Source organism: Rhipicephalus sanguineus, chromosome 1, assembly GCF_013339695.2.
Source record: "Rhipicephalus sanguineus isolate Rsan-2018 chromosome 1, BIME_Rsan_1.4, whole genome shotgun sequence".
Classification (NCBI taxonomy): domain Eukaryota; kingdom Metazoa; phylum Arthropoda; class Arachnida; order Ixodida; family Ixodidae; genus Rhipicephalus; species Rhipicephalus sanguineus.
The window spans coordinates 182,974,780-183,002,715 of NC_051176.1; the positions used below are offsets into that span (position 1 = coordinate 182,974,780).

Here is a 27,936-nt window from a genome sequence, read left to right on the forward strand (position 1 = left end):
AGCGCGCAGTAAGGAAAGCGCAACAGCGATTAGCACAGCCGCTCGCTGACCGCCGTTCCGTTAGAAATGCACCACATTGCAAGCATTCACGGCAATCGCGGTGTGATGTCGCGACTTCGGGTTTTAGGTCTTCTGTTTTCAAGATCGCTACAAACTCGGAAAGGAAATGCATGTTTCTGTAATTAGCGTGGGGAATTTGGCAAGCATAACTGATTTTTTTTTTTATTCGCTAGGCCTTGAGGTTGAGCTTTTCCCAGTTCTTGCAACTTCGTACACGCTAGCGCGAAAATGATACTAGCGCTGCATAAACTTTTCAGCTGCTGATATTTACAGTTTATTTACAGTTTTATCTGTCATTGCGATTTGCATTAATCGTCTTTTAGAGATTTCAGAAATATTTGGCAGGCTGTAATAAATCTGGATAACCGGTGGTCACTAAGGGTAACTGACTGGATTCCAAGAGATGGCAAACGCGTGAGGGGGAGACAGAAAATTAGGTGGGTAGATGAGATTAAGAAGTTTGCAGGTATAACGTGGCAGCAGAAAGCACAGGACCGGGTTGATTGGCGGAACATGGGAGAGGCCTTTGCCCTGCAGTGGGCGTAGACAGGCTGATGATGATGATGATGATGATGATGATGAGTAAATCTGGAATCCTGTTAGCAGAATTTTCGCGAGAAAAACGACAACTGCCGTGAAAGGATTTCGCTTTCCGAGCAAGAAATGCAATGATGGTTTACTCACGATAACATGGCATCCTGCAGACGTTCTCGCTGTGACCTTGGTGAGGCTGACACCAATGCTTATCGTTGATCTGCGATTCAAACACACAGGCGTCGTTTATATGCGCTTTTAGTTATAGGAAGACTTCTGCTCTCCAGTTCTTGAAAATTTTTAAATTATAGATATTTTTGAAATTTTATTCCAAACATTACACTCCAAGGGGAAAAAAAAAAGAGTTGGCTCTTTTTTGGGAGACTTGACTTGCCGCGTATATGACTCTCTTTATTAAAGAGACACGTGGACTCTCTTTGTGCATCATTATACTCTCGTCAGAGAGTGGTGGAACCCAAAAGAGAGTTATCGTGTCTCTTTAAGGAGAGTCATTAACGTGGCAAGTCAGGACATACCGAGAAGAGTAACACATACTCTTCTTTTGCTTAGAGTGTAGGTACACCAAGGAGTCCTTATTTCGTTTCGTGGGTGTCGATTAGTGAAAAACGGCGAATATGTACATTAAAATAAAAAAGAAACAAACGCAGGGCCCCTTATTATGCATTCGACTAAGATGACTCGAAGGTAAAAGCCATCTGATTGTTTCTTTTTTTCAGTCGGTGTATTGACCCCCCCAACCCTTCGAAACCTTTCTGCACCTAACGTGGTTTCGCACTGCCTCCAGAATCGGAGGCATTGCAAGCTTTCTGCACCTCATCTGGTTTTGCACTGCCTCCATGATCGCCCCACCAATCACGGAGGCAGTGCAAAGCAGCGATGTCGTGCGATAACGTCATAATGTGACGCCACGTTATGTGACTTCATGACGACGTCACAAATTCTGCCGATCTGTAACGTCATGATGACGTCATATGGTGACGTCATCACATGATGATGATCTTTTTGTATCACTCGTGTTGACGCCGCCGACGTGTGACGCCGACGGTCAATTGTCGCGTTTGATGAGGCATTTAAGGCTTTCGCCTTAATAACCATTAGTAGGTATTGAAGAAGAGCATAGCAAGAACTGTGTTTAGCATTGCATGAAAGACCAGTTTATTGTTTCCAAAGCGATTGGTCTCAGAAGGAGAAAGAAAAATGACTTACCTGGAAGATACCGTGGTCGCCACTTCCATCGTATTTGCCCTTGTGGTATGCTCGAGTGTCGAATCGGCTCTCCCAATAGGCGAGACACAACCCTGTAGGAGCAAAGCAAAGAAATAACGATGCTTTAGTGCTGTTCTTTCCTGTGTCACGTCTGTTGTAATGTCAGTGTGCACGTAGTACAGTGAGACAGTAATATTGCGACAGAGCTAAACGTGGCATCGCCGAATATATGTAATGCAGGAGCGCTTAACAGCCTAACATGACCACAACCTTGCCTCATCCATGCGAAGCAGCAGCAGTATAGCGTTTGTTTTCTGCGTAGCTTACTTTTATCTGTTTTGGAAACCGCAATCCATTAGTATGCAATTCCCACTCGTCCTAGATGCAGCAGTGCTTTTACGACAGCTCTAAAACGGATCTGCGCAAAATATCGCTTCCTGGCGGCCTATCTTGGTTAAGCTAGAATGAGGAAAATATTCAATCATGTAGTAACGCGTCTGACACTCCATCTAGTTGCAGTTTGGGTCTTGTGGACTGCTACACGTGACTTCCTAGCTTATGTCTATAGGCTTGCGTCGGTCGTGCCGCACACTTTTGTGGGTCTACCGCAGTCGTGTATTCTTATCCCCCGCCCCTGATGAATGCACCACCGTCACAAGAGTAAGCTTAACATAATGTATCACAGTTTTGTTTGAGCTGTGCTGCTAACGTTTGTATACATACGTTCCAAGTTTATGGCCTAGCATTCGTTTTGTCAACGCATGCACGCCGCCTTCATAGAAGCAATTCGGGTGTAGATGGAACAAAATAACAAAGATATAAATATGATTGTGAAGAAGTTTTGTATAGCAAGACTTTCGACAGCCAGGGTAAACAAAAGTTACCTTTGTACACAATTATTACTTTTTCTCGGCTTGATTTCACATTATGCTTGTAACAGATACCCGGAGGATAAAACTCTGTATACATATTGCGTATCCTCAGTATTTAACTAACTCACTTACTATAATAACAAAGAAACGAGCAGGAACTTATCTGTGGTGAGTAAATTGACACTTAAAGTTAATTTTATAAGATGGCTACTCACACTTGTCGAGGTCCCTCTTGGGGAACTTGAAACGGTCGTGCAGCTCCAAGGCAAGTTCGCAACGGTCGTAGATACGAGCCCAGACGGCTGTGCAGCCGAGGCTCGCCAGCACCAAGCCCGCTAGCGCGTAGCTCGCCGGCCTCCGCCTGCGGCGCTCCATCTGCCGCTGCATCAGTATAAAGAAGAGGAATAAAGCATGTACTCACTGTTGGAAAGCTAAGTAAACGACCGAGCATGTTTTAATTGAATGAGAAGATATCCGCCGGAGTGTACGTTTGGGCACTATATATCCTGCATGAAGCTTTGTGTTTTAGGAGCAACACTGCAAAGCCCGCCACGATGGTCTATACGCCTTGTGCACCGCCTATAGAGGCGCCACTGATAGCCACCTAGCGGTCGCCGCCGACAGTACGTGCGGGAAGCCGAGCAGACGACAGCGCTTTGCACAGCTTTGGTGTGAGGAGATAGATGAAGTTCGCGGCTGCTATTTCCCCTTCGTGCGGGTGCCAGCCAACTAATTCTGCACTGGCAGCTGCAGGAAAGGCGCGGGCCTCTACGAAAGTGGACTTGTGCACGATGTTTGTGACGAACGAGCGCTTAACTAAGCGCACGTCGCCGATTTCGAACGACGGCATGAAAGCCTGGGACCGACGGTTCGTGCGCGACAGAGCGCGCGCATTGAAAAAACAAGTACAAAAAGGCGCCGAGAGCGCGCCCCTTACCCTCTCCGCAGAAGACGCCACCGACACAGCCAAGCAGCCAACGCACGCGAAAGATCGGGATATTCGAGAAAGCAAAGCAGCGCCAGCGGCGCCGTCTGATTCCGCAGAAGAATCGGTGAGAGAATCTCGCCCTTTCCCTAGCTTTCGCTGTGCTACGCACAGACGAATCATACGCACCTTCGCCCTTCCCGAACCCAGGCGCGAGCCGATACAGGCAATGCAAGCAATGCAAGATGCAAGCGCGCGGCGACGGAGAGTCAGTCAGTGAGAAGTTAGTCAGCGAAGAAGTTATGTCGTTCTAGTGATAGCATCGTTCGCTCGACCGCAGAAGGCGTGTTGTTTGATGATCTAGTGCTGCGAGTAAAGTATCAAGAGATGACGCCGCGGGAGCAGTGACAAGTTTTGAAGAGGGTCGCCTGCGGAGGAGAACAAACGTCCGCGTGGAGTGAATCGTCATGCCGGTGAATATCAAAGGTGCGTCGCGCAGACCAGCGTAACAAGACCCAACTACGAGGTACAGCTCGTGGTGAACATCCGCTTTGTTTTGTTTACAAAGGTGACGCTCAATCACTTCTTGTTCTTTCTGAAGTCAACCATTGCTGCATTTCTGTTTCTGTAAATAATAAATATAGAACTTAGCTTGTAATAGCGTGGTACATGTACCGCGCTAGTACAAGCTAAGTTCATGGATGACCAACTCGCCCGAACTACAAATACTTCTGAAATATAGAACGTTTGAGCCAAGTGCCCTTGGGGGGCACGGCGGTCGAACCGAACGAACACATGCTCATGGCTTATAACTTTGGTTGTCTACCAGTGTCAACATGATCGAGTGCATCCAGCGAGCACCGATATGGCAGAACGAAAGCATTAGAACAAGAAGCGACGTGTTAACTCGCACAATGACGAAGCGGCTTGCCTTGGCCAACGAACAGCGGCGATCCATTGCTTCCGTCGTTATTGCTCAGGAGGCCTTGCGGTAAGTAAAACCGTGTTCCGGGCGCGTTTTTTTTTAGGTGTTTGAGCACTCCACTCCACATCAATTGTTATTCGACATCCCTTGAAGTTTCGGCCACCACACATACGACGAACGTTGCTTATTTCACTGCGCAAGCGTGAACAACGCGGAAACACACGTACAACGACGTAGAAAACAACGGCGGCCGTCTGCTTGCTTTCCCGAGAGTAATGACCGAGTTCGCCGCCTATGGCGCTTCCGTCGGCGCGCACTAGGCGTTAAGGGGCTCGACTGCTGACCCGCAGGCCGCGGGATCGAATCCCGGCCGCGGCGGCCGCATTTTCGATGGAGGCGAAACTGCTAGAGGCCCGTGTACTTAGATTTAGGTGCACGTTAAAGAACTCTAGGTGGTCAAAAATTCCGGAGTCTTCTACTGCGGCGTCTCTCATAATCATATTATGGTTTTGGGACATTAAACCCCAACAATTATTATTAGGCTGAATGAAAAAAATAATTAAAAAAAGTTTTGAGCTCAGTGACGCACAGGTCACTGCCCCGTTATAAAGGGGGCGCTCATGGCATCCATCCACCCGTCAAAAACCATGCACCACTCGATGACGGGAAATCGGAATGTCGTCACTCTGGCGCACGCGAAGCAGACGGCCGCTTCGCTAGTGCTGTGAACAGTTGTTATCGATATATATTGGCTTTTTGCTTACTCTCCAAAGCTAAGGCTTTCTCTACATTCGGTGTGGGCGTGACGCCATGAATAATGGGAAAAAGCACTGATTATGCAAAAGGCGTGATGCCGCCAGGGCACTAATTAACTTGTGCTGGTAACTTCTCTGACGGTGACCTTCTGGACAAACGCCACAAAAGTGGCTCCAATCCGTGGTTCAGATCACTGCAGCTAGGGTGAAATACCGTAAATGTACTGCCACATTGAATCTCTGTTTTTCCAATAAAGAGTCTCTTTTTCTCTCTCTCTCTTCATAGGTATCGCATGTGGGGGAACGTATACGGGAGCGTCAGTATCTTTTTTTCTTTCGATGCAGAACTCTGCGGGCTCTATCAGGAAAGACCTCTGAAGGGCTGAAACGCTTTCGAATTATGTGATTCCAGACAGCTAGGTACAGACATCAAGGTAGTAAAACATTATGCGGAGATATCGCTGAGAGGAGCAATAGTGGATGATCCAGGAACGTCGTCCGGTGTAAATACAGACTGTCTGCCCTACCCTGAGAAAAAGGGGTCTGTAAAGGGAATAACATGTGTGGAACGATACAAGGAACAAAAAAATATAAAAAAAATACATGAAGTATGCACTAAGTCGCACAAAGCTTGGCACAGCAAAGCACGGGCGCGTCACCGCTCGCTAGGTAACCTATTCCTCTTTGTCTCTATATATCTCTATAGAGATGGGAGGCCTGCTTTGTTTCTCTTTAGTTTTCTCTTTCTTTCTCCCTCCTTTTCTTTTTCTCTTTTTTGGCTGCGGTGGCTGCGTTTTCGATGGAGTCGAAAACGCTTGAGGCCTGTGTACTTAGATTTAGGTGCACGTTAAAAAAACTCCAGGTGGTCAAAATTTCCGGAGCCCTCCACTACGGCGTCCCTCATAATCATATCGTAGTTTTGGGTCGTTAAACCCCAAAGATTATTCATTTTTTTTTCTCTTTATTGTGTATGTTCATTTCTATTACATTGTTTCTCTCTCTATTTCTTTCTTCTCTTTCTCCAATCTCTTTCTCTCTCTTTCTCATTCTTTATATGCTGCGCTTTACTCTATCCCCTCCTCTTTTCCCCTCCTCCTCACCCTCACATCTCTCCTCCTCACCCTCACTTCCCTTTCTACCCCATATACAAGGCTATGCTATGCTCTGTAAGCGTGCCTGGATAGCCGATTGGTTAAGACGCTCGCCTTCGGCTTGATGGGTACGCGGGTTCGAATCCCGCCGCCTGATGAGCAATTTTTTTTGTGCCAAGATTTTCTCTTTCTCTTTATGTTTTTTTCTTTCTGTCTCTCTGCTTCTTCGTCCTCCTCCTCACTCTCACGTATCTCCTCCGATTTGTGCTTCCCCTTTGCTATACGCCAGACAAAAAATACGCGCACGTGTTCCGGGAGCGAAGCAGAAGAAGAGGACGAAAAGGAAGAAGAGGACGGAGAGAGCGCATTCCGGTTCATGATTATGATAATCTTGGGTCACGTACGACACGTAACGCCGAGCTAGAAGGGCTTCGCTGTTAAAATGGGGGAGAAAAAGAAAAATGCGTATACAGCAACGCGATGAATAGGTTATGAACTGTGTTTGCGACTTAATTCGCAAAAAATGCTTCCTCATTTACAGGCCACAGAAAGGGATATTCACGCTTTAGGTGAGAAGTTGTCCTACGTTGTCCGCAACAGCTTGACAACCGTACTTTCGGGGGACCCTGTTTTTACACCGGCCATCTACAAATGTTGGCGAACTTAGTTTTATCAAGCACCAAATGCTAGTTGAAAAATAGTTGAGCAGACCGCTGTCACACCAACGACGTCTTGTGCAACAAACTCGGAGTTGCGCCACGTCACACATGAAAAGACGTGCGCCTATCATTATCTGTAACACATATTCTTGTTCTTTTGTTTTTTGGAGGTTAAAAGGTGGCTTGTTCGTGACAATTGCAAGCGCTGCACTGGCACAGTTTACCACCTTAACATTGGTGCAAAGCACGTTAAAGAACGCCAGGTGGTCGGAATTTTCGGAGCCTTCCACTACGGCGTCTCTAAAACGTGGTTTTGAGACGTAAAACCCCAGCAATTATCATTATCATTTGTGTACATGTCTATCCTGCGACGCGGTGTCAGCAGGCGACAGCGCGCACAGCCTTTGTGGTTTCGCAGCAATATTAACGCCCAGTTGACCCGCCTCACGAGGACCACACTGCAACTTATTTCTTCATAAAACACGTGGACAATGTCAGCACTAAGCGTGATAAGCCTATCAGGACTTCGCGCTTTTCGGCTATACACGCTGTTACCTCCGCTTGCGCAGTCGAAAACGTACAAAACGAAGGGAAATCAGTTGGTCGCGCTCGATAGTCATGCGGGACAAGGCAGAATGGGCGTGCGACTGGATGGCAAAGCAGTGTAGGAGACAATTTACAACTCCTATCCCTCGTATATGGACCAATCGAAAGCTTATTTCATCATGACGCCGCGTGAAAAGACTGCTGGCGTCGGGAATTATGCCTAAATGACGGGAAACTCCAGGAGATAATAACGCGTTTGTTCTTTGTATTTTCAGACGTTGTTTAGGGGTCCTTTAATATACCGGAGTGTCCACTGCAAAAATGTACTTCGAAAGCTCTGACGAGCAACGCCTGTCTTGCTGACGTCAACAAGCATATTACTTCAAAACCACGTATTTTCCTCTCCTTGCTGTTTACAGGATGAGGTTTCTGAAAGCAGAAATATAACGGCCTGCGGTAGCGAAAGAGAGTGGAGTGGTGTGGAGTGGAGTGGAGTGGAGTGGAGTGGAGTGGAGTGGAGTGGAGTGGAGTGGAGTGGAGTGGAGTGGAGTGGGGTGGGGTGGAGTGGAGTGGAGTGGAGTGGAGTGGAGTGGAGTGGAGTGGAGTGGAGTGAGTGAGTGAGTGAGTGAGTGAGTGAGTGAGTGAGTGAGTGAGTGAGTGAGTGAGTGAGTGAGTGAGTGAGTGAGTGAGTGAGTGAGTGAGTGAGTGAGTGAGTGAGTGAGTGAGTGAGTGAGTGAGTGAGTGAGCGGGCGGGCGTGTGTGTGCGCGCGATTGTGTGCGCGACTGCGTGTGTGATGTGGCGATCCAGGAACGGCAACACATAATGCGTTTCGCATTTCAAAAAGCATGCCGGTCTGTCATTTGCGAACCTGCATCGTTACAAATCGCTTCTTGATTACAAAGCGTCCGAATGCGTGGCGTGACAAACATCCCTGCAGAGCTCATTATCTTTTTTGGGACCCGTCGGCCGATAACCAGGAAAGTAGCGCGGCACGTCGAGCAGAATGGACCGGGCCCGGTAATATACGGGGCCCGGTCCACGCGACTGCCGCGCCTCGTAAGCATCTCTCCACGTGCTACCCAAACGGAGGAGTGAGGGGTGTTTTGGAAGGAGGGTTCAGCGCCCACACAAGACAACTTCCTCTGCCGCCAGGAAAAACTTGCTCGCCTGAGACGTGTTCCAGTCTGCTTATCTGGCCCAATCGCACTTTTTGGCTGCTTATTTCTGCCGCGAGCGTTTGCTCTTTTCCAGCCCCTCATCGGGTCTCTCTCCTCCGGTCGTCGTCAAACATGGATTCTTCCGGAGGGCGCACGCCTTTCGGTGCACGGGATCCGCAGCAGACCGAGGGTTATAGCGCAGCGATGGTTAAGATCGGCTATATTTACGCGCATGGACGCCGATCATTTGCTCCTGGTGAAGATCTCCGCTCAGTTAGCAGGCGCCCTTGATCCTCCTTCTTCTATGCGCGTACACACGCAAACAGAATGCACATGCGCTCGCACGTCGTAGTAGTTTGTTGCAGGAGCAAAATGCGCTTCCCTGGGGAATATAGGTCGGCGGCACGTTCTATTGTTTGAAGATATCGCAGTATAAAGACAACGGCCGAAGCTGAACGTCCGACTTGGGAGCAGATAGAAATGATGCCGTCACGAGATATTAAAGGCGCTGCTGTTCTCGTTCGGCGTATTGCCCGTGAAGTAGAAGCTTTATCGAAATAAACGAATGAACAAAAGGTAGGCGAGGAAACAGGGCGTGCAAGAAAAGTAAATTAGAAAAGCTCTTCACAACCTAGACGTACGGGTATACACGGCATCCGTCTGCTTGGCTCGAGGCCTCGGGTTCGATTTACCGCCGTGGCTGCTGTGTTCCAATGGGGGCGGCGTGCGTTTGTGCCCTTCGTTTTAGGTGCACCTTAAACGTAACCCAGTGGGCAAGCCTTCCACAATAGGGCAACTGCCTCTATATGCGTTTTTAAACAGAGGGGCTACACATATTTAAACACCAGAAGTATTACAAGTTGCGCAGGGTAACCAAGCCATTGAATAATTTAATGCAGCTTTAATAATTCTTCGCTCTTTTAAACTCATCTGAGATTAGGTTATTATATTGATAATCCTTCCTTTTAATTGTCTTTTATTCAGTTTTTGCTACAAGCACATGCTCATATTCGCGAATATATACGTCAAGAAGATCAGAAGAGTTTTTTGCTTTCATATTCTTTTCGTCCCATTTTAATCTCGCCTTTTTGCAATTGCCTTTCGTAGCCCTACTCCTCCGTAACACAGGAAGCACACATACAAAGATGGCGCTGGGAAGGGAACAAAGGCCGAAGCGCCAGCGTTTCAGAAAAAAGAAACGAAATGAAACGATGAATGCACCTAATTACTTTACGTCATTCTTGGCCCGAACGGACCTTTACAACGGAAAACAGAATATCTTAAATCCAAGACTACTTGATGTCGCTCAATCGCCGTCTATGGTAGTATCCTTTGACCTTGAACATTTTTGACCCATGAACTGTTGCTGCCCTGCTTGTGTGTCACTTTCAAACCTCCTCAGAGACACATGCTTTCTTCGAGATACTTTACTAGGTTGAGAGCTGTGGTGCGTTTTTGTGTATCTCGTTCGTGCACTGCGCTTGTCATTTCATTTTTCATCAAACCCTCTTGTGTATCAGGCTAGCCCAGCCGCTAGTCAAGCCTCTCCAGTATTATCTAAAGAGCCTCTCTCTCTTTCTCTCTTTCTAAATGCAGTCTTGTCGAACTGTGCGGAAGCTGTGCAGGCGAACCTGTACTGTCAAAGCTTACGTTTGCTCCTGGTCTTTAAACTCATTTACCTCATAATGATGACAATTTACGGAGGTTTCGAGTGTCAGACGCCGGCGATATATCCAAAGGCGAGGCAGCGGAGTTACTATCATTGGAGCGGAAAAGAGAGAGGTGCCCACTGGGCGAGCAGTCATCCGAGCGTGTCGGCTTGCCGCGCAAGGAGCAGGTGCCGCCTATAGAGGCTGCAATCACCGGCGTGTCACCGCATCGACCGCGATGCTCGCTCACCGACTACTGAACGGGGAGCTTTCGCGCAGCGTGACAGCTTTCGCGGTCACGGTCAAGCCCACAAAACCGACGCTGTATATGCTCGAGCGGACGATAGGGCCGTCAGCCAGTCGCTAGATGAAACGGTGCCCCGCAGAGATCCCACAGGTGTCATCGGTAGCCCGCGGATGAGCACGCTCGCGCACAAGATGTAGGACATTGCGCATCGTCTTCGAATTCCCGGGCTCTCTCGCTCCTCTCCGCGCAGACCCACAAATGTCCGTTACATCTGGTACTGTCAAGCGTAGATCACGACCAGCTGTCGACAGCTGTGTCTTCCTTCGTTGTTTACAAATCGACCGGCTGCACGTGCCATCGAAGCTCGCACGACGAGCGACGTAACGTCTCCTGCGGGCCAACATTGGAAATACGTGTTGCGACGTCATGGTTAGAAGGGGTGTGTGCGTATGTGTCCCTTAGTGTTGGACAGAGAATGTGTCGCCGCAGCTGAAATACGTCTGGTGCTTTACTACAGAGTTTCTTTTACGGCATCTCTGAAATCACAAAGTGGGGCAGTATTATCCGTTCGAAAGAACATGTGCGTGTAGTATAGGTTAGATGAGGAAGTGCAAGCGCTTCTTCCATTTTCTGATTTCTCAATCGTTCACCGTCAGAAGCTTCGTTGGAAAGAACTCCACACTAAAGCACTGCACGGGCCGGGCCGGGCTTGGACTTTGCTCTGTACCTAAAAGGACTTTAAAGTGAAACGATGAATTGGTTTAGACTGATAAAGTGTACTTTAAGAAATCTATTGTAATTAATTTCACCATCGTAAGTTTATTAATAGAGGAGAAAATTAAGGTCAAAGTTCCATTTTTAAATATCGGGCCGAAATCTCCGCGCGTGAGGGCGCAGATTTGTCGTATTTTGGGGACATTGGCTCAACAAAACTTCTGTAAACTTTGCATTTTAAGCTGTTGCCCCCTTAGAGGTCAATGTATTTCATTTTTACCGATTAGAAACTACGTAGGCCCTAGTAGACGCGGTCAAAATCTGTGACGTCATGGCGTTTGGTGCACGAATTTCAAGGTGGCATCGCCACCCACAATTTCTTTTTTTTCCGCTTTTTCTCGCTTACCAAGCGTCTTGTCGCGGCGAGCATGGTGACTTTGGAATTGTGAAAGAGTAATTTTCTGATAATCGGAAAATTGTTTTTCTCTTAAGTGTATCTTTAAGATTGTTCCACGTACGTTGTGCAAACCTATATGTCCCACATATATTACCTCGAAAAACATTTTCTTTTATGTGAGGCAAGGAATTACCGCAGGTTAAAGCATACTTGTTAGCGTAGCATGCGCCAACGAAACGTAGATATTTGCTACTTTAAACGCGTTGCTTTCGATTCCATGTTCGTGCAACATCCACCTAGATTATTGGCTCGGGCCCCTGTCGGGCCCGATCTCAGGTCGGGCCGGACCGGGTTGGTGAAACTTTTTCTTGGGTTCGGGCCAGGCCCATGCCTCGCTTTTAGTCACCGGGCCGAGCTTTGGCGGGTAAACTTGAATGAGTCCCGGGCCCGGGCCGGGTTCGGGCCGAGAATCACGGCCCGTACTCTACTCCACACTGCCGCGGCCGCATTCGATGGGATCGAAATGCAAGCACTCTCGCGTACTTACAGTTAGGCACACGCTAAAAAAGAAAAAAAAAATCAGAGCTTGTTAAAAACGATCCGGAACCCTTCAATGCGGCGTACTTCGTAACACACTGATTAGTTTTGGCGTGTTACCACCGTAATTTAGCAAGAAAAAGCAGCTTTTCATGATGTGATATCCCATGACGTGTGTATTTGTCGGCATCTATTATGTGTCTGCATTTTTTTTGCAGATGGATGCTTCATATATTCGTGCTTTCATTGCTACAAATGACGAATCGCTACTGCAGAATGAGCTTACAGTAATAAATTTTGAATCTGAATTTTATTTAGACAGCCGTTGTCTTGGATGAAGGGGCTAAAGACAGATGCAACTGCCTGACAACGGCCCCCCTACCCATACATTGCTCGGTGGTGGAAAGCCACGTAAACATAATACAACAATATGTACAACAGGCAATCAAATATACAAAAATAAGATTGTTACGTTTTCTATATACTGTAGTAATGCGTAACAAGCAAATATTTATACAAGCAATAATGTTAATCAATGTTACGAAAACAGTATGTATACAAGGAAAACACAAATACTTGACACTTCCGGTGGTACTTGCCAAACACACTGAAGTGCTAATTCATGCATGTATGTCGCAAGCGGTCAACCGTGAAGCGAACAATGTTGCCTAAACTCAATAGCAATGTTAAAAAAATTACACCATCTCCCACTAAAGGGAACCATGTGGGGATGCGAAGCAGCGCATGGGTCGACTTAAAGTTCCGTTCATCACGGGCACCAGCCCGATGTTAACGCGTCCTTGCAAGTGGAGTCTGCAGAATATCATTCCCCGACGCCATCACGTCATTGCTGAGAAAGTGTAAGGGGAGAGGCCACAGCATCTTACCCAGCCCCTTACAAAGACCCGAACGCGCTAGCGCGTGCCAGCGCTTGCCAGCGCGTTCTGATTAGGATACAACGCGTTGGTTCATAGCGCCTCTGCAGAATCTCGTTCCCCGACGCCATCAAATGATTGCTGAGAGAGTGTAAGGGGTAGAGGCCACAGTGTCTTACCCAGCCCATTACACAGACCCGAACGCGCTAGCGTGTGCCAGCACACGTGGTTCCCGAGCGGACGGTCGCCGATGGAAGGACGGACACAGCCCCGAGCAAAAGCTGCTTCGCATCTAAAATAGAATCGCATCAGTATCTCAGTGTCACTGTAACAAGCGCTGTGATCAGGTGCTAAAAATAAGGGTTGACTTTGCCCAGTTTCATCGAAGTTTCATCGACGTTTATAATACAGACCAAGTTGTTTCATCACATACAGCCAATGCAGAATCTAGAGAACATCTCATACTCAACAAGTAATACTCCAAGTAAATTTTTACCTTCTATCGACTTCACTCGAAGAAGGCTACACGTGTACCAGCATAGTCTTCAATGCTATATTGGCTATTCAGCTTTCTTGGCATGCACTCTTAGAAAAAAAAAATACCCGTTAGCCAATGTTTCGTTGCAGCCCTGAAGAAGACAAGACCGCTTGTCGAAACATTGGCTAAAGCGACACCCCGGGTTCAAGAATTTTTCGTCCCTTGATAACTCTCTTTAAAGATACACGTTGACGCTCTTTTGGAGATCGTTGCACCTCTTCGGAGAGTCGTGGCAGGCGCGACTCACCAAAAGAAAGTTTACGTGTACCTTTAAGCAGAGCTATATATGTGACAAGTCAGGGCCCATCAAAAATATTAGCAGGTAATCTTATTGTTATTCTTTATCTTTCCCGGTCGGACAACTCTGAGAGTACAGTCTGTTCTCGAGATATAACTGCGCTGTAGCTCAAATTGTTCATTGAGTAACTAATCGTCCGCTGAACGAAGCCATAAGTCGAAAAAGCCTTAAGGTTGTTTCAACTTTAGACTTCAAGCGAAGCAGGCAATGTTGAAGGTTTTCATTAAACGCAGGTCGACCATTACGGTGATCCAACTTCCCGAAGATCATCTTTAACGGCGCTGCACGCGAGTGCGATGTTGCCGTTTTCTTCTCTCTCTCTTAACCCCTCTACGTAGCCGGACGCATAAAAAGGCGGAAGGAAACACTGACCTCGGCGCTGCCAGCTGCGTTGTTTTATCCTCTGTCGTCGATGTCTTCTTTGCCAAAAATACCTTAGCGTCCCAAAACTTCCGGAGCGCGATGTCGCCGACCTCTCCGACCTGGTATTGGGCAGATAGCGCTCCAATGTCAGCCTCAAAATCTCGAGTGTCGTGCACGTGAAGGAACTCGGTGAAGAGAAGTCGCCTTCAGTTCCTTGGTAGGACACGCCGAGTCTAGCCCTGGGCGCTGCTCCTTGAAGTCAGCGGTGGCATCGCGCCCCTCGCAAGCCGTAAACGGCGGGGGGACACACCGGGGCACGTCCCTATGCACGCGACGTGAGCAGCAGGAGAGATTCGTCGCCGTTCGCCTCCGAACTCGCCCGGTTTCTCGGTGCACCGGTGTATATATACGTTCTTTCGGGCGAGAATGATGGTCATCGTGACTGTGCAGATGCTACGTGACTTCCTCGTGGTCGACGCACTTTTGGGACACATTGTGCAACATTGCGCACATGGGGCCGCGGTCACGACGTGATGGGTGCGAGAAACTTCGATTGCAGCCTTTTAATCGCGTTGACAGCATCGCCGCGAAGCAGCGCTGTGAGCTAGCGCCATCGCGTACGTCAACAAACACGAGCTCTCCCTTTGCTTTATATTTTTTCCTCACTAAAGATACGTGTGCAACGGTGATAACGGTCGACGTCCTCTTCGCGCTTCTGTTGTGCTTACTGGTGCCAGAGTGTTTCGAGAACGAACGTTGACATTTGCTAGATTGAGGCCGCGCCTTCTTCCTCGTTTCGAACTGATAGATTTTACGTCTCCTCGCCTCCTTATGACATAAAAAAAAAAAACCATCATGTACACTTATGGCGGCTAGTTGTGGGGAAATGTCGCTTATCAAACGTCGAGGATTTCTCGCAGTTGCGCAAAAACCGATCGGCTTGTTATACGAGTTTCCTTTTTCTTTTACTGTGTCTGCCGCTTGTTCGTTTGGTGACATTTGATGCTCGAAGTAGGATTGCGCGACGGCCTCGATTCGGTCGATCGCTGTGAAGCGCCCCTCATACGAGTAATAAAAATTTTCTTCCCCCAAGTGGCCAGGCCCGCTGAAAGAACATCCAACAGAAACGTGGACTCTGAAGTTCGTTTGAGTGTTGAGCTGAGAGGAGTGGCGAGGAGCAACTTGAGCCATTTTGATGGATCACCGTACCAAGGCGGACTTTTTTCTTATTTTCATCTGTAAACCTCTCGACGAACTTATATCTAGACTAGTGAACTTTCAGTGTTCAATAAAATTGAGCTAAACATGAGCATATGATTGTAAGCAATGTCGCATTCATCTGTATTAAATTGTACAGCTAAAGTAAAAATATAAATTTTGGGTTTTTGCTTGTCGAGGCCATGGTCTCAATGTGAAGCACGCCGTAATAATAGGTCCAGAGTATCTAGGTCTTCACGTGCGCGGGGCACGCAGTAAAATAAAATAAAGTATTCTTTTTTGGACGTACTGTACGCTGAGTTTCCTATATTTAATAAATTCACGAAAAAAAAGCTAAGTACAATTTAAAATAACTACTACCGACACACAGTTACTAATTAAGCTAGGCAAAGTGTTCTAAGACGATGCTCATAATGCGCGTACGTAACACATAGTATGTAGCAAAGAAAAAAAAACAACGTTAAGTTATAAAATATCATTTGTGCATGGGATGCAGCGGAGGTTAGAGATATACGAATACGCATTTAAAGTAATGTGAAGCCCAAGTTATAAGAACTATTACCTGAATGCAATGTGCTGTAACAACAACACAGCACAATGGTCTGACTCATAACAACGAATTTCGTGAATATCACCGGAAGGAAGGAGCAGAGAACTTGGACGTTAAGTTGTCGGGAGCCTCACTGACGTTGATGAGGAGGTCCAATATTTAATTTATCTTGAACATCGCTCGTTCCGATGCAGCGTCGCCCTCTCAGAGAACGTGAAGGATGCTATGACAACGTGAAACATAGAGGACTATGATGACTGACGTACTATAACGATTACCTTTTCGGTGTTAACTTCTTTCTGGAATACAATACTGAAACTGGAGGTTAAATACATGCACTGACACTGGGATTCACTGGCGTAGCCGTTGGTGTGGGTGGGTAGGGGGCGTCAACCCCCCCCCCCCCCCGAAATTTTGCATTTTGCATAAGTATGTATACACGCACACAAACGTACGCACGAGCATGCGTAAAGGATGCTTGAGACACCCCCCCCCCCTTTCCATGCGCCACTGCACGGATCATCAGGTTAATTTAGGTGCTTTGGTTGGGAAATTTGCAAGCATGGTTCTTGCATTTCGTTTAGTTGTTGGCATGGTATACTTAGCTTTGGGTGCGTTTTGTTTCTAAAACATATTTGTATCCATTCGCATGGCTCTCTCACGTGCGTCGGTTTTTCGTCGCTTTAATAAAGATGTCATTATGTTCGTTTTTTGTCACTTTTCACAGAAGGAGTGGTCCAGAATCTTATATTAGGATCGTAATAGGAATCGCAGATGCTCAGTAAGCGTTCAAGTTCGTTTCACTGGATGCGTACATCTTTTTCTGGCTTGTGCGAAAAACAACATTTCAACGTCGACTGTTGCATTAGTTTACTGAACGTATATAAAATATTTGTTTCTCTCTAATAGTTTTTCGTTAACCTTCGCCAGCTCCTTGCAAAGCTGTTTCCGCCAACTGGGACAAAAAAAAAATTGTTTCCGGCCCTTTGTTGTCGTTCAATGGAGGCATTCTGCTTCTGGACACGAGGTCGTGTTTTTTTTTTTTATATATATCGGCCGCAGCGGTTGTATTCATTGATTATTTGAACATATTCAGGACCGAAGAAACTGTACCTGAATGTCCTTGCGAAAATCAAGGTCAGCGCTCTACTCTGAATATACCTTTAGTTTTTTTTTAGTTGCATAATTTTGATAGATTGCCTAGCTTGCCCAGTCTTCCTATAGCCTGCACTTGTTGAAAATGGGCCGTACAGCGTACGTCCGAACATGCTCGTGTCGTGAACCGTCCCTTTATTGTGCGGGTCCCACACAATCGCGACTCATGAAAGCTATATGATCCAATACAAGCGTTGTGCGCAATAAGTGCTGGACTATATGTGGCGCATTTTTAAGTTTGGTCATAAGAAACAATATTCTCTGTAGTGCCTTCGAACAAATAATCGTTATATTTGTCGAACATACAGCTTGTTGTTTAGTGTGACGTCAACAGTAATGTGGTTTCGATCATGCATGCATAGGCGGGATACCCCGATGTCCTAGCCCTATCTTACAGTTTGTGTACACAGCAAAAGCGCACGGCATGTGATATACTCACGAACAAAATCTGCCCAGCTGTTCCTGTTCTTTTGTTTTGAAAAAAACATTACAAGTTTATCGATTATTGAATAAAACCATATTATATGCTTGTCCTTCCATATATATATATAGGAGCGCACCGGCCGACCTGCATGCTATAAAATAGTTTTTGCTCCTTTCATATTCAGCCATTACGGTCATGTGGCTGCATTATTCCTGTCTCCGTATGCCTTTGGAAATCAGTTGCGGTGATGTCAATACCGTAAGTTTCTGGGGGCCGTCATCATCGGCATCATAAATAGCGATATCAATGTCAGCTCTCTCCTTCGAAAAAAAGAAAAACTGGGTTCGCGCCTCGTCCCACTATATTTTCTTGGGGCACGTCACTACAATGTTACCAGCAGTATGGCTGAGTCGCAATTCTTAATCTGAACAAACGGCTCCCTCTCTCCCAGAAAAGCATGAATGCAGTGAGTGATATGAGATGGAAGTTCAATACACTCAATGTTATGCTACTTTTAGACGAACAGAGAGCTGAGGAGCTGAGCTAGTTGGTAAGTATTCATTCTAAAAAGACAGGGCGTGCAAACACGGACGCAAGAAAGAAGTCACGACACCACAAACGCCGGCTAACAACGGAAGAGACGCACAGCGGCGGAAAAGAAAGGCACGAAAACCTATCTACGCGAAAACTTATTGCATGGGCATGCGCAGATAAGTTTTCGTGCCTTCTTTCTTTTCCGCCATTGTGCATCTCTTCAGTTGTTAGTCGGCGTTTGTGGTGTCGTGGCTTCTTTCTTGTGTCCGTGTTTGCAGCCCTGTCTTTTTAGAATGAACTCTGAGACACTTGAAGCTGCATTTCGATAAAAGCGAAACGAAAAAAATATTCTTAGATAGGCAAGTTAAAGGGACCATGATATTCGGTGGACAACAGCGGTATAGTCGTGGACAAAGGTTAAGGCACAAAAAATAAAAAAAATAAAGAAAGAACAAGATGGCGCGGGCACTGACTATCAACTTTCTCCGCGTCTATATCGCGATCGCCCATCGAAAATCGGGCAAAACCAGCTAGCCTATGTTTCTACCTTATTAAGGAAGCCAAGGTTGTCCAAACTAATCCATACGGCTTTTGTCAGAGCGCGTGCATATATCGTTGGGTGTGCTAAAATACGTAATCTGGCGCTCATGGCGAGACAACAGTCTCATCGTTTCTTTACAGCAGCTGAACTTCGGAGGTTCATATCTCCATACACCCGGAGTCCGGACTTAATGTCACACGCCTAGCATAACCCGCAGGCACTCCACACGACATCTTAAATGCAGATTCTCAGAGAGAAATTTTTAGGGTCGTTTTCACTTCAAACCACGCTTTCATTTTATGGCTTTCTTTATGTATTCGCGGCATTGCGCAGTAACAGTGGAGCGGCGGGAGCCCCGAGATTCTTCTTAATGGAGTGACGAACGCAGCATTCAGCTTAAAATGAGATGGTGCGGATTTCGCTGCGGCACGACTTAAACTTTTCTTTCTTTCTTTCTTTCTTTCTTTCTTTCTTTCTTTCTTTCTTTCTTTCTTTCTTTCTTTCTTTCTTTCTTTCTTTCTTTCTTTCTTTCTTTCTTTTGCCTCAAGGATCATCAAGTCTGGGTGGGCTAGCCTCTTTCAACGAAAAATACTAAGCCGCTGGGGGTGAGGTGCCTGCACGCAATCAAGTATGTGTGCAGCAAACCTACCGTAACCGAAAAAAAAAAATAGTCGTACTTGCTTCGCTTTGACAGTATGAAAACATTCCGCTTCTCTGAATATCATGTTGTCTATAGTCTCAGCGACTAACCACCATCTCGTTTTACTGTTCACAATGGCACCAAGTAAAGCATAAATTAGAATGTCTTCAAGCTATGTAAAAAGGTGTTGTTTTAGAATAAACGGAAAATTTAAAAGGGGGTTTTTCTTGCTATAGGAGGACCAAATAAAATTAGCTTTTCTAATAAATGGGAGTTTCGCTTCCAATTCAACCAATTAAACCATTGTCTCCGAGGCACTAGTAACAAATTATTTAACAAGCTTCTGGTTTTTAGTCTTCTGAAAATCACGTTTTTAGCGGAAAAATGTCTCCTCCTCATCTGTTCCATAGAAACTCTTCTCTAAAAACGCCACTTTCTCTCCGCGCAAAATACTTTAATTTTTAAAAAAATGGTCCGTCTAAAAAACAAACCCACAAAGAAGGCTTTCTACAGATGCATTAATTTCACGTACTTCTGGCACCGCGACTACCAAGTTTCTGGCGGTCCCTTCGTTTCCTTCTCTTTTCTTTTCTTTTTTGTAGAAAGGAAATGGGATCAGAGAATTTTATAATACAAACAAATACAAAACAATGCGCCAATACAAACACACCAATACGATAGAAGCAATACAAAACAAAGCAGTAGTATTCATCTTATCTCCATACTTTGATTACGTTATGTGCGCTTTATTATTTCAAGCTTCTTAGTATGTCCTGACGATGCTATTCGTTTTGTCAAAGTGGAGTGGTCGGGTTATGATTGCTGTGAACAAAGGAATGCCGCGAATAGGAGTTGCTGCTGGTGAAGCAATACACTCGATCGCCAAGTTCAGCAGATTACATCAAGTAATATGGCGAGAGATAACAGTGTCTGTTTCTTCAGATGTTGCACGTTAGTTGTCCTCGAGTATCCGTATAATTGCTATAGCAATAAAATCACTGTTTCGCCCCAAACGCGAAGCAATTAATGCGATAGCAACACAATGGAACGTTATAAGAAGAAAGGCTAGCAGCTTTAGGAGCAACACGAATATTAATAAACGTGATCTTGCTAAGTAAGCAGATGTGCTGCGGCGTAGCCAGACCCATGTGAAGAGAGAGTCAAGGACCATGACAAGCCGCGAGCAGAATGGTGGTGTTTATAACAAGCAGCTCCTGTAGGCAGAGCATTTTAGGTCGTAAAGCATAAGATGGTTTGCACATGACGTAAGACACGCAGCGTCCCACTGTATTAGTGCTCTAACATAGTGGCTCAGCGTATCATATTCAATGCCACCCATCATTGCCGGCCTGTGTACGAGAGCTTGCAGCAGAGCTACTCCGCGCTTCAATGTCACCGAGACGCATTCGGAACGCTGCTAGCGTGTGTACAAGTACTAACAGCAGAACCATATCGCTCTTGACCGCAACAGACGTAATTTTCCGATATTGCTGGTCCTCCAACAAGCGAGTACCAGCATTCGCGCTGGCACTCGCTTCAACGCGAACTGAGCGTTGTGAACATGTACACGAAGTTATCAGCATTTGTCGTAACTACACTCTGAGCTTGTCGCTTTGCAGATCGCTTTCAAGATAAGGCCTGCGATTCCGCACGAAGCCGCACCCTAAGCTCTTTGTGCCACCTCGCAGGCAGTTAGTGAATAAGCCTCTGTGACCCTGAAACAGGTGCAGTAGCTCAGAGATGCGCGCATCGTCAACTCGAAAGGATGTGTATAAATAGCTCGCCGTTCGCAGAGGAGCATGTATGCGCTCGTGACAGAATCGTCTAAGGCGTCTCGCCCCGGAGAGAAGGGCCGGCCGCTCGATTCCGCGGTTGCGGCAAGTTTTCCTTCTTTGTGGCTTTTATATATATATATATATATATATATATATATATATATATATATATATATATATATATATATATATATATATATATATATATATATATATATATATAATCTGCGTAGGCAACGGTCACCGCTTTAAGTTAAAAACCTGGAATGCTGCTGTGTCGCTACCGTGACTGGGATGCAGTCGCTGGACAGATTCCAAGGACTGACGGGTCGGTCCCTCGAAATGCCCCATGGAAGCACGGACAACTTAAAGGGGTCATGAAAGACTTTTCAAAGTGATCATCGAATGACCTCAGTATCGAAGTTTATTGCCTCACGAATCGATTGTCGCAAAATTGGTCTATTCCGTCAAGAACGAGCCGAGTTACAGGGATTTGTGGGACGCTTCAAGCGCTTTCTCCCTTCTTTCTTCCCGACGGGCGTTCTGGAAGCTACGCAGGGAGGGATGGCACGGGAAAAAGAAGCCACGTCAGCGCGCATTATGATCTTGAGCGCGCGTGATGAAACGCGATGGCTCCCTCCCGGTGTTATTCCTGTGCGCGGGTGTGACTACTGTGTAATGTTAGCAGACTATTAAGCGCGGCTCCGGCACGTGGCGGCGCCCGTGGCAAGAAGCACCTCTGATTCAGACCCCACTGTTGATTTATGCCAGCTATTGGTCATTTGCATGTTATCTGTTGTTCGACGTTAAACAGCAGGCGCCGGTAGCTCGGAAGAGAATGAGCACAGGCCTCTGTGCTCACTCTATTCGGATGCCTGATGAAATGCAACTTCGCGTTCCTCTTCTAAACACTTCTTTCTATTATTCTATTCAGGGTACGGGATTTTGAAGGTGCATATACAGAAGAAAATACTTGGCTTTCCTAACACTTGAAAGACGGAAAGGCCACGTTTCTGAATTTCAGCCTGTTTTCGTGAACTTTTTGCGAACAAATGATTAGCGATTGAACGGCGTTGCATGGTGTCAGGTAATTTAGCTCGATTATAAAGATTGATGACAGAGCAACGGCAGACAAAGGCAGTAGAGGTGCCACTACCCTTTAGGCCGAAGGATGTCGCCGTCAAATTAAGTACGTAACTCTTTTTTGTAGCGTTAGCTACACTTGTCTAGCCGGAGCCGATTTCGCGTGGAGCGTCATGAGCCGTGCTGCGCATGCGCGAGGATCAGTGATCTCACACAGCTAGGTCACCGGAGCTGGCATCTCACGCGCTCTCCGACACCGCCGCGCGCGGCTCGCTGCTGCTGGTCTGCGCGTTCGGGAGGAGTGGCGTCGTAGGCGCGCAAGACACGCCGGCGCGCGCGCAGACTCCGCCACCGCCGCGCGCGGCTCGCCGCTGCTGGTCTGCGCCGCATTCGAGAGGAGTGACGTCGTAGACACAGTGGCGCCGGCGCGCGCGCAGCTATTCGCCTTCGCTGTGCAGTAGCCGTCTGACACTGCGCTGGGGCCGCTTGATAGCGCCTCTGACTGGCGTTTGCAGGTGGGTCAAGGTCAATCTAAATAGGTCGCGAAAGTCGGAACGAAAAATGGTCGGAAACCTATTGCGACAAACATCAACACCCGCGTGACGATTAAAGCGCTACTAGGTGAGGGGGGGGACAAATAATGAAAACAAAAAATAATTAAACGTTTATTTTCATTAGTTTTAATTTTATTTGTCACGAATTAAATTAGTAGATTACTTTAATCAAACTTTAGTCTTGGGTATGTGGTTGAGTGGCCAATTTTTTTCGTTTATTTTCAGAAACAGCGGGCACATGCAGGCAGTCTGGTAACATGGGCCAACGGTTTTGCGCATTTTCAGATGCAAATGGCGTCGCTCGTTTTTGCTCAGTAGGTATCAGTAGGTTTGTGCCTGTCGTTCGTAGTGATTTCCTCGCAAAGCATTGTTTTCTAGTCGTGGTACTTGGCAGAAGGTAATATAGCCCATCGCAGCCATCGGGAACCGTTTCAGTGACTGTGTTTTGCCAGCGCACGGCCGGCGTGCTGTAGCCCTTCGGGACGATGAGTCCGCCACGCTACGCGAAGAAACGCTGCGCTGTCTACGGATGCAAGAGCAACACGTGTGCAAGGTTTGTGTGCACGTTGAATTGTTATGCTACTTCTGACTTCTGTGTTATATATTTTGGGGTAATATCCTGTTCAACTGCAATATTTCGCCAATAAAATACACCTTATTTATCAAATCTGTCTTTTTCGTCTTCCCGTTATCTTGCAGGCTTCCATCATGGAGCCGTCATAGTGATAAGAAAAAGAACTTGCAGCTATAAAAAAAGTAAGAAGTGGCGCCCTGTCAAAAAATTTCATAATTTCGCGCCCATCGCTTTAAAACGTGACGTAATTTCCGCTTCCGGTTGTGACGTCATCTTTTTCTTTTTTTTAATTCTGTTTGTCCCCTCCTCACATGGATGGCGACTGTTGCAACAACTAGCCACCGGCTTGACACGTGGGCTTCTACGGAAGTTACGCTACCAGTTTACATATACCTTGGGTGGGTAACGCCAAGGAGAAGGAGAGCGCAAATGCTGCTCGATGGCGCAGAAGAGCCGAGAAGCTTATCTCATCGGATCCCGAAGTAGTTGCCAGGCAATTAGCGGTTCAGCGTACGAAGAATGAACAGAACAAGGCTAATAATCCTAGACAATCTGGAAAGCTAAGAATAATCAGCTGAACCTTTGCTAACGCTACGTATATCCTGGCATAGCCGAGCTAAGCCACTGCAAATTTTTTTTATATAAGACTTTACACAATATTATGTTGTACATTCATGCAGCTGGCATAAGAAATCGGGCGCAGACAATGTATTGTAAAGTAACTGCTGAAATTACTGAAATATTATGCGTGTATCACTGCCACTATAGTCCGTTCATTAAGAGCGAAAAGTCAACGTCTTTTTTATATATATCTCTTCTGATAACTTACGCTGATCTAACGTAGGTGTGGAGCTAAGAAGGCCACGCTAGAACTTAACAAGTGAAAACGATACTACATGAAATAGGCCTACCTGGCTTAATTAAGAACAAGAGATGCGCGGGACGAGACCGCAGTGTCATAGCCATGCATTGAACAAGGTGCCTATAGTGACACGCGGCACACGTCTATGAAAAGTGCTCACTGCCTTGGAAAGATAAAAAAAAGAACGGAAAATAGAACAAAAGGCAACACAGGGAAAAACAGAAAAGAAAGATACTTGCACAATTCATCTCACGATTACTGTGGAGGATGGTTATTAAAGCAGTAGAAAAACATCACAAGGCGCGTTCAATTAAAATCTACAGCGGGCATGCGCAGATTTCAATTAGTTTCTCTTTCGTATCTACCCTGGTAGGCTAAAGTGTCGCGTTGCTAAGCACCAGAGCGTGGGTGTGGTTTTCGCCAGGAATTGCGATGGAGTTTAAATGCAAAAACACCCGTGCATTGAGATTTAGATGCACGTTAAAGATGTGGTGATAGCGCCTATGCGGCGTGTCACGTGTCCGCGTTATCTGGCGCTGTCGCTTCTATGTCTGAACCGTTGTCTGTCCGTGAGGTCACTTGTCACATGAGTATTATATAGGTATGCTGCTGGCATGAAATAAAGGCTGTTGTTGTTATTGTGCCCGCCATCGTAGTCAGGCTCAATTCCTTCCTGCCGGCAGTCCGGCTGCGCTCGGCAACCGGCAAGGGCCGCAACACCACAAAACAATCCCACGTGATCAAAAGTAATCCGTAGTCCTCTACTACTGCGTGATTTGTAATAGTATTGTGGTCTAAACTAAAGCATATTAATTTCTTTAATTTCGTATTCGTGGATGCTGCAAAAAAAATTCTCTAAACGAGCCCTTTCAACCACAGCCATTCTCGTGCCATTGGCACTATAGAATTTTAATTTAGCGTATCTGACTTCAAATTAACTACGGCGCGTTTGCACACGCTTCTTTTTTTAGCCCAGAACACTAATTTTTAAAAGAGCGCGGTTTCTGCGATACCATGCCACTCACGTACCAAGCGTCTCAAAGCACCAGTTGTCTTGCACGATTGAACATCGTAAGGGTTTAACGGGGGATTTTAGGAGTGTGTCCATGGTTCACTTGGTACTATGCTGAGGGTAACTGGGTATGAAACATTCAGAAACGCACTTTTCGTTTCTGTTTTCCTTGCGAGAGCAAATTTCCAAGTTCAAGGTAGCATGGAGACAGCAGCACCACGGTAAAATGCGCACTGCGCTCAGTACTCGGTACATACATACATACATACATACATACATACATACATACATACATACATACATACATACATACATACATACAATACATACATACATACATACATACATACATACATACATACATACATACATACATACGCACGCACGCACGCACGCACACCAAAACGCTGACCAACATGGATTCGTCGGTATGAGAAATATGAGTCTACTTCCGAAACAGACATGTAATTTTTGTTTCATTTGTGCACGCTAGCTGTCACAGCCACTCTCCATCTTCGGGCGCAAGTACTCGCAGCATAGATTTTCAGAAATGCAGCTTACATGGACTATTAGCGTTGAATATTTATTGACAAGTGCTCCACTGCATCTGCGTTTCTCTACAGCACCTAATAAAAGCTCCCTCCTTTGACCTTCATCGACTGCCCTCGAAACACAACTCTCGGGCGGTCGCTCTACTTTATCAGCCCTTCCGTATTCCGGAGCGTTCTCAGGAGGAGAAGACACGAACCGTAACCTGTCCTCCTCAAGCCGTCTATGCCCGCAGTCGACCTGCTTAATGCTACGTATGCCAGTTCGGTTGCAACACTGTGCAAAATATATCCCGTACTGCACTGCAGCATTACTAATCTTGTTGCTCTTTTTTATTCTTACTCGTGTGATCAGTATCGCGTGCGCTATATATATAGCGGTGCGTGATACATCTCAGCAGCATATCGCAAAAAGAGAGCTGAAAAGTGTCATTGCCTTCTCATGCGACGTGTATACTTGTTTTCATGTTGTTATTACTTGTTTTCATACTGCTTTACCCGAGTACGATATGTTTTAATAATAATTGTTGGAGTTTAACGTACCAAAACCAAGATATGATTATGAGAGACGCAGTAGTGGAGGGTTCCGGAAATTTCGACCACCTGGGGTACTTTAATGTGCACCTAAATGTAAGTAAACGGGCCTCAAGCATTTTCGCCTCCATCGAAAATGCGGCCTCCGCGGACGGGATTTGATCCCACGACCTTCGGGTCAGCAGTCGAGCGCCATAACCACTAAACCACCGTGGCGGGTCCAGAGTATGATATCAGCTGTCCCAGTCGCCTCTTGGGCACTAAAAAGTCGGTGGACAATTTCCTGGAGCAGTATTCTTCACTGCGTGGTAATATATCAACCCGGCAATGTTTTGCCTATCGACGACAGTTACAGAGTTTGTCACAAATAACGCACAACTAATTCAAGGCAGGAAAGGTTTCAGAAAGCGAATGTTTCCTTGTGCGTGCATTGCTCCCTACCTCCAAGTTTACAGGCTTTCTTTTTTCTTTCTTTCTTTTTTCTTTTTTTTGAAAACAAAGAGGGGGTGATTAAGGACCTAACCATTCTCTCGGAAAACAGTGAGTGGTTTTGAGCAAAGGAAATGCTCGCTTCGCAGTAGATCGCCCGTGTGCTTGATCCCGCTCTCGCCGAGCACATTTTTATCGGCTACCCGGACGGAACGCTTTTACGCCTTGGAAGTGGGCACGTGGGGGCTGTGTGTACGTGGGCGTTCGCGATGGTGAGTCCCGTATCAGAGTCGTCAGTGAGCGGTAAGTGCTAAGCACGGTTGCTGTGCATGGCCGTGAGGACGCCATTAGAACGAGGTCAGCAAGGACGCTCCTTCCACCCTTTCCTTTCTTCGCGCTCGCCTCACTTTTCCTGCGTGCTTTGAGATGCGGCTGAGCGAAAAGAGCAAAAGAGAAGCGAATCCGAGTGGCGGCTGTTCGTGCGGTTTCTGGACAAGAGCCTCGCACGACCCGATTTCCATTTCCACTGCTCGTTGCACGCTCACCTTTAACGTTGTCTCCACGCTTTCCCGCAAGCCGCTCTTGAATTCAAAAGCCGCGTAGAGCCCCCTTCTTTTCGCCACAGAAATAGATTCCTACTGAGTCGCCGATACGATCGGAGGACGCTGGTTCTAAGGAGGAAACTTTCGCCCCCTAGATTTTTTTCTCTTCTTTTTTAGCTTTCTGAAGGAGGCGCCCACTTTTGTTCTTTATTCCCGCCGTCTTATAGCAATGCGGAGCGCCGCACAGCCGAGATCTGGATTTGTTAAAACCGCATCCTAGAGCCAGCGATGCGTGAGATTCGGCGAACTTTTAGAAAAATTAGGCTACAATTCAAGTTTGGATAAAAAGCATGTACTAAGAAGTCGCCGGGCATTTGTCGTTGTACCTGATTCGATGTTTAGCGTGCACTTGTTGAAGTTAATATAATCAAAATTCTGAAATGATATTTGTTTTCACTGCGGTCGTCTTTCTTGTATAACGATCTACATCAGAAAGTGCTTGAAATATTCTGTTAGAAAGTGAGGTATACGACTAGTGCAAAAACAGTTTATATTAAGCAAATGTCAGAAGTACTTGTACATATTGTTTCT

The 27,936-nt window shown here is 46.4% G+C and overlaps 1 protein-coding gene across 1 annotated transcript in view; it reads right to left on the reverse strand.

The window, feature by feature from the left end:
- LOC119403453 (uncharacterized) overlaps positions 1 to 27,936 on the reverse strand; it is a 64,163-nt gene that overhangs the window by 10,150 nt on the left and 26,077 nt on the right. The window contains exons 2-4 of the mRNA XM_037670389.2: positions 2,909 to 3,074; positions 1,822 to 1,913; positions 745 to 814 (exon numbers count right to left, since the gene is read on the reverse strand). Coding sequence (XP_037526317.1) covers positions 745 to 814; positions 1,822 to 1,913; positions 2,909 to 3,068 — 322 coding nt within the window. The 5' untranslated portion in view covers positions 3,069 to 3,074. The remainder of the gene's footprint in view (positions 1 to 744; positions 815 to 1,821; positions 1,914 to 2,908; positions 3,075 to 27,936) is intronic.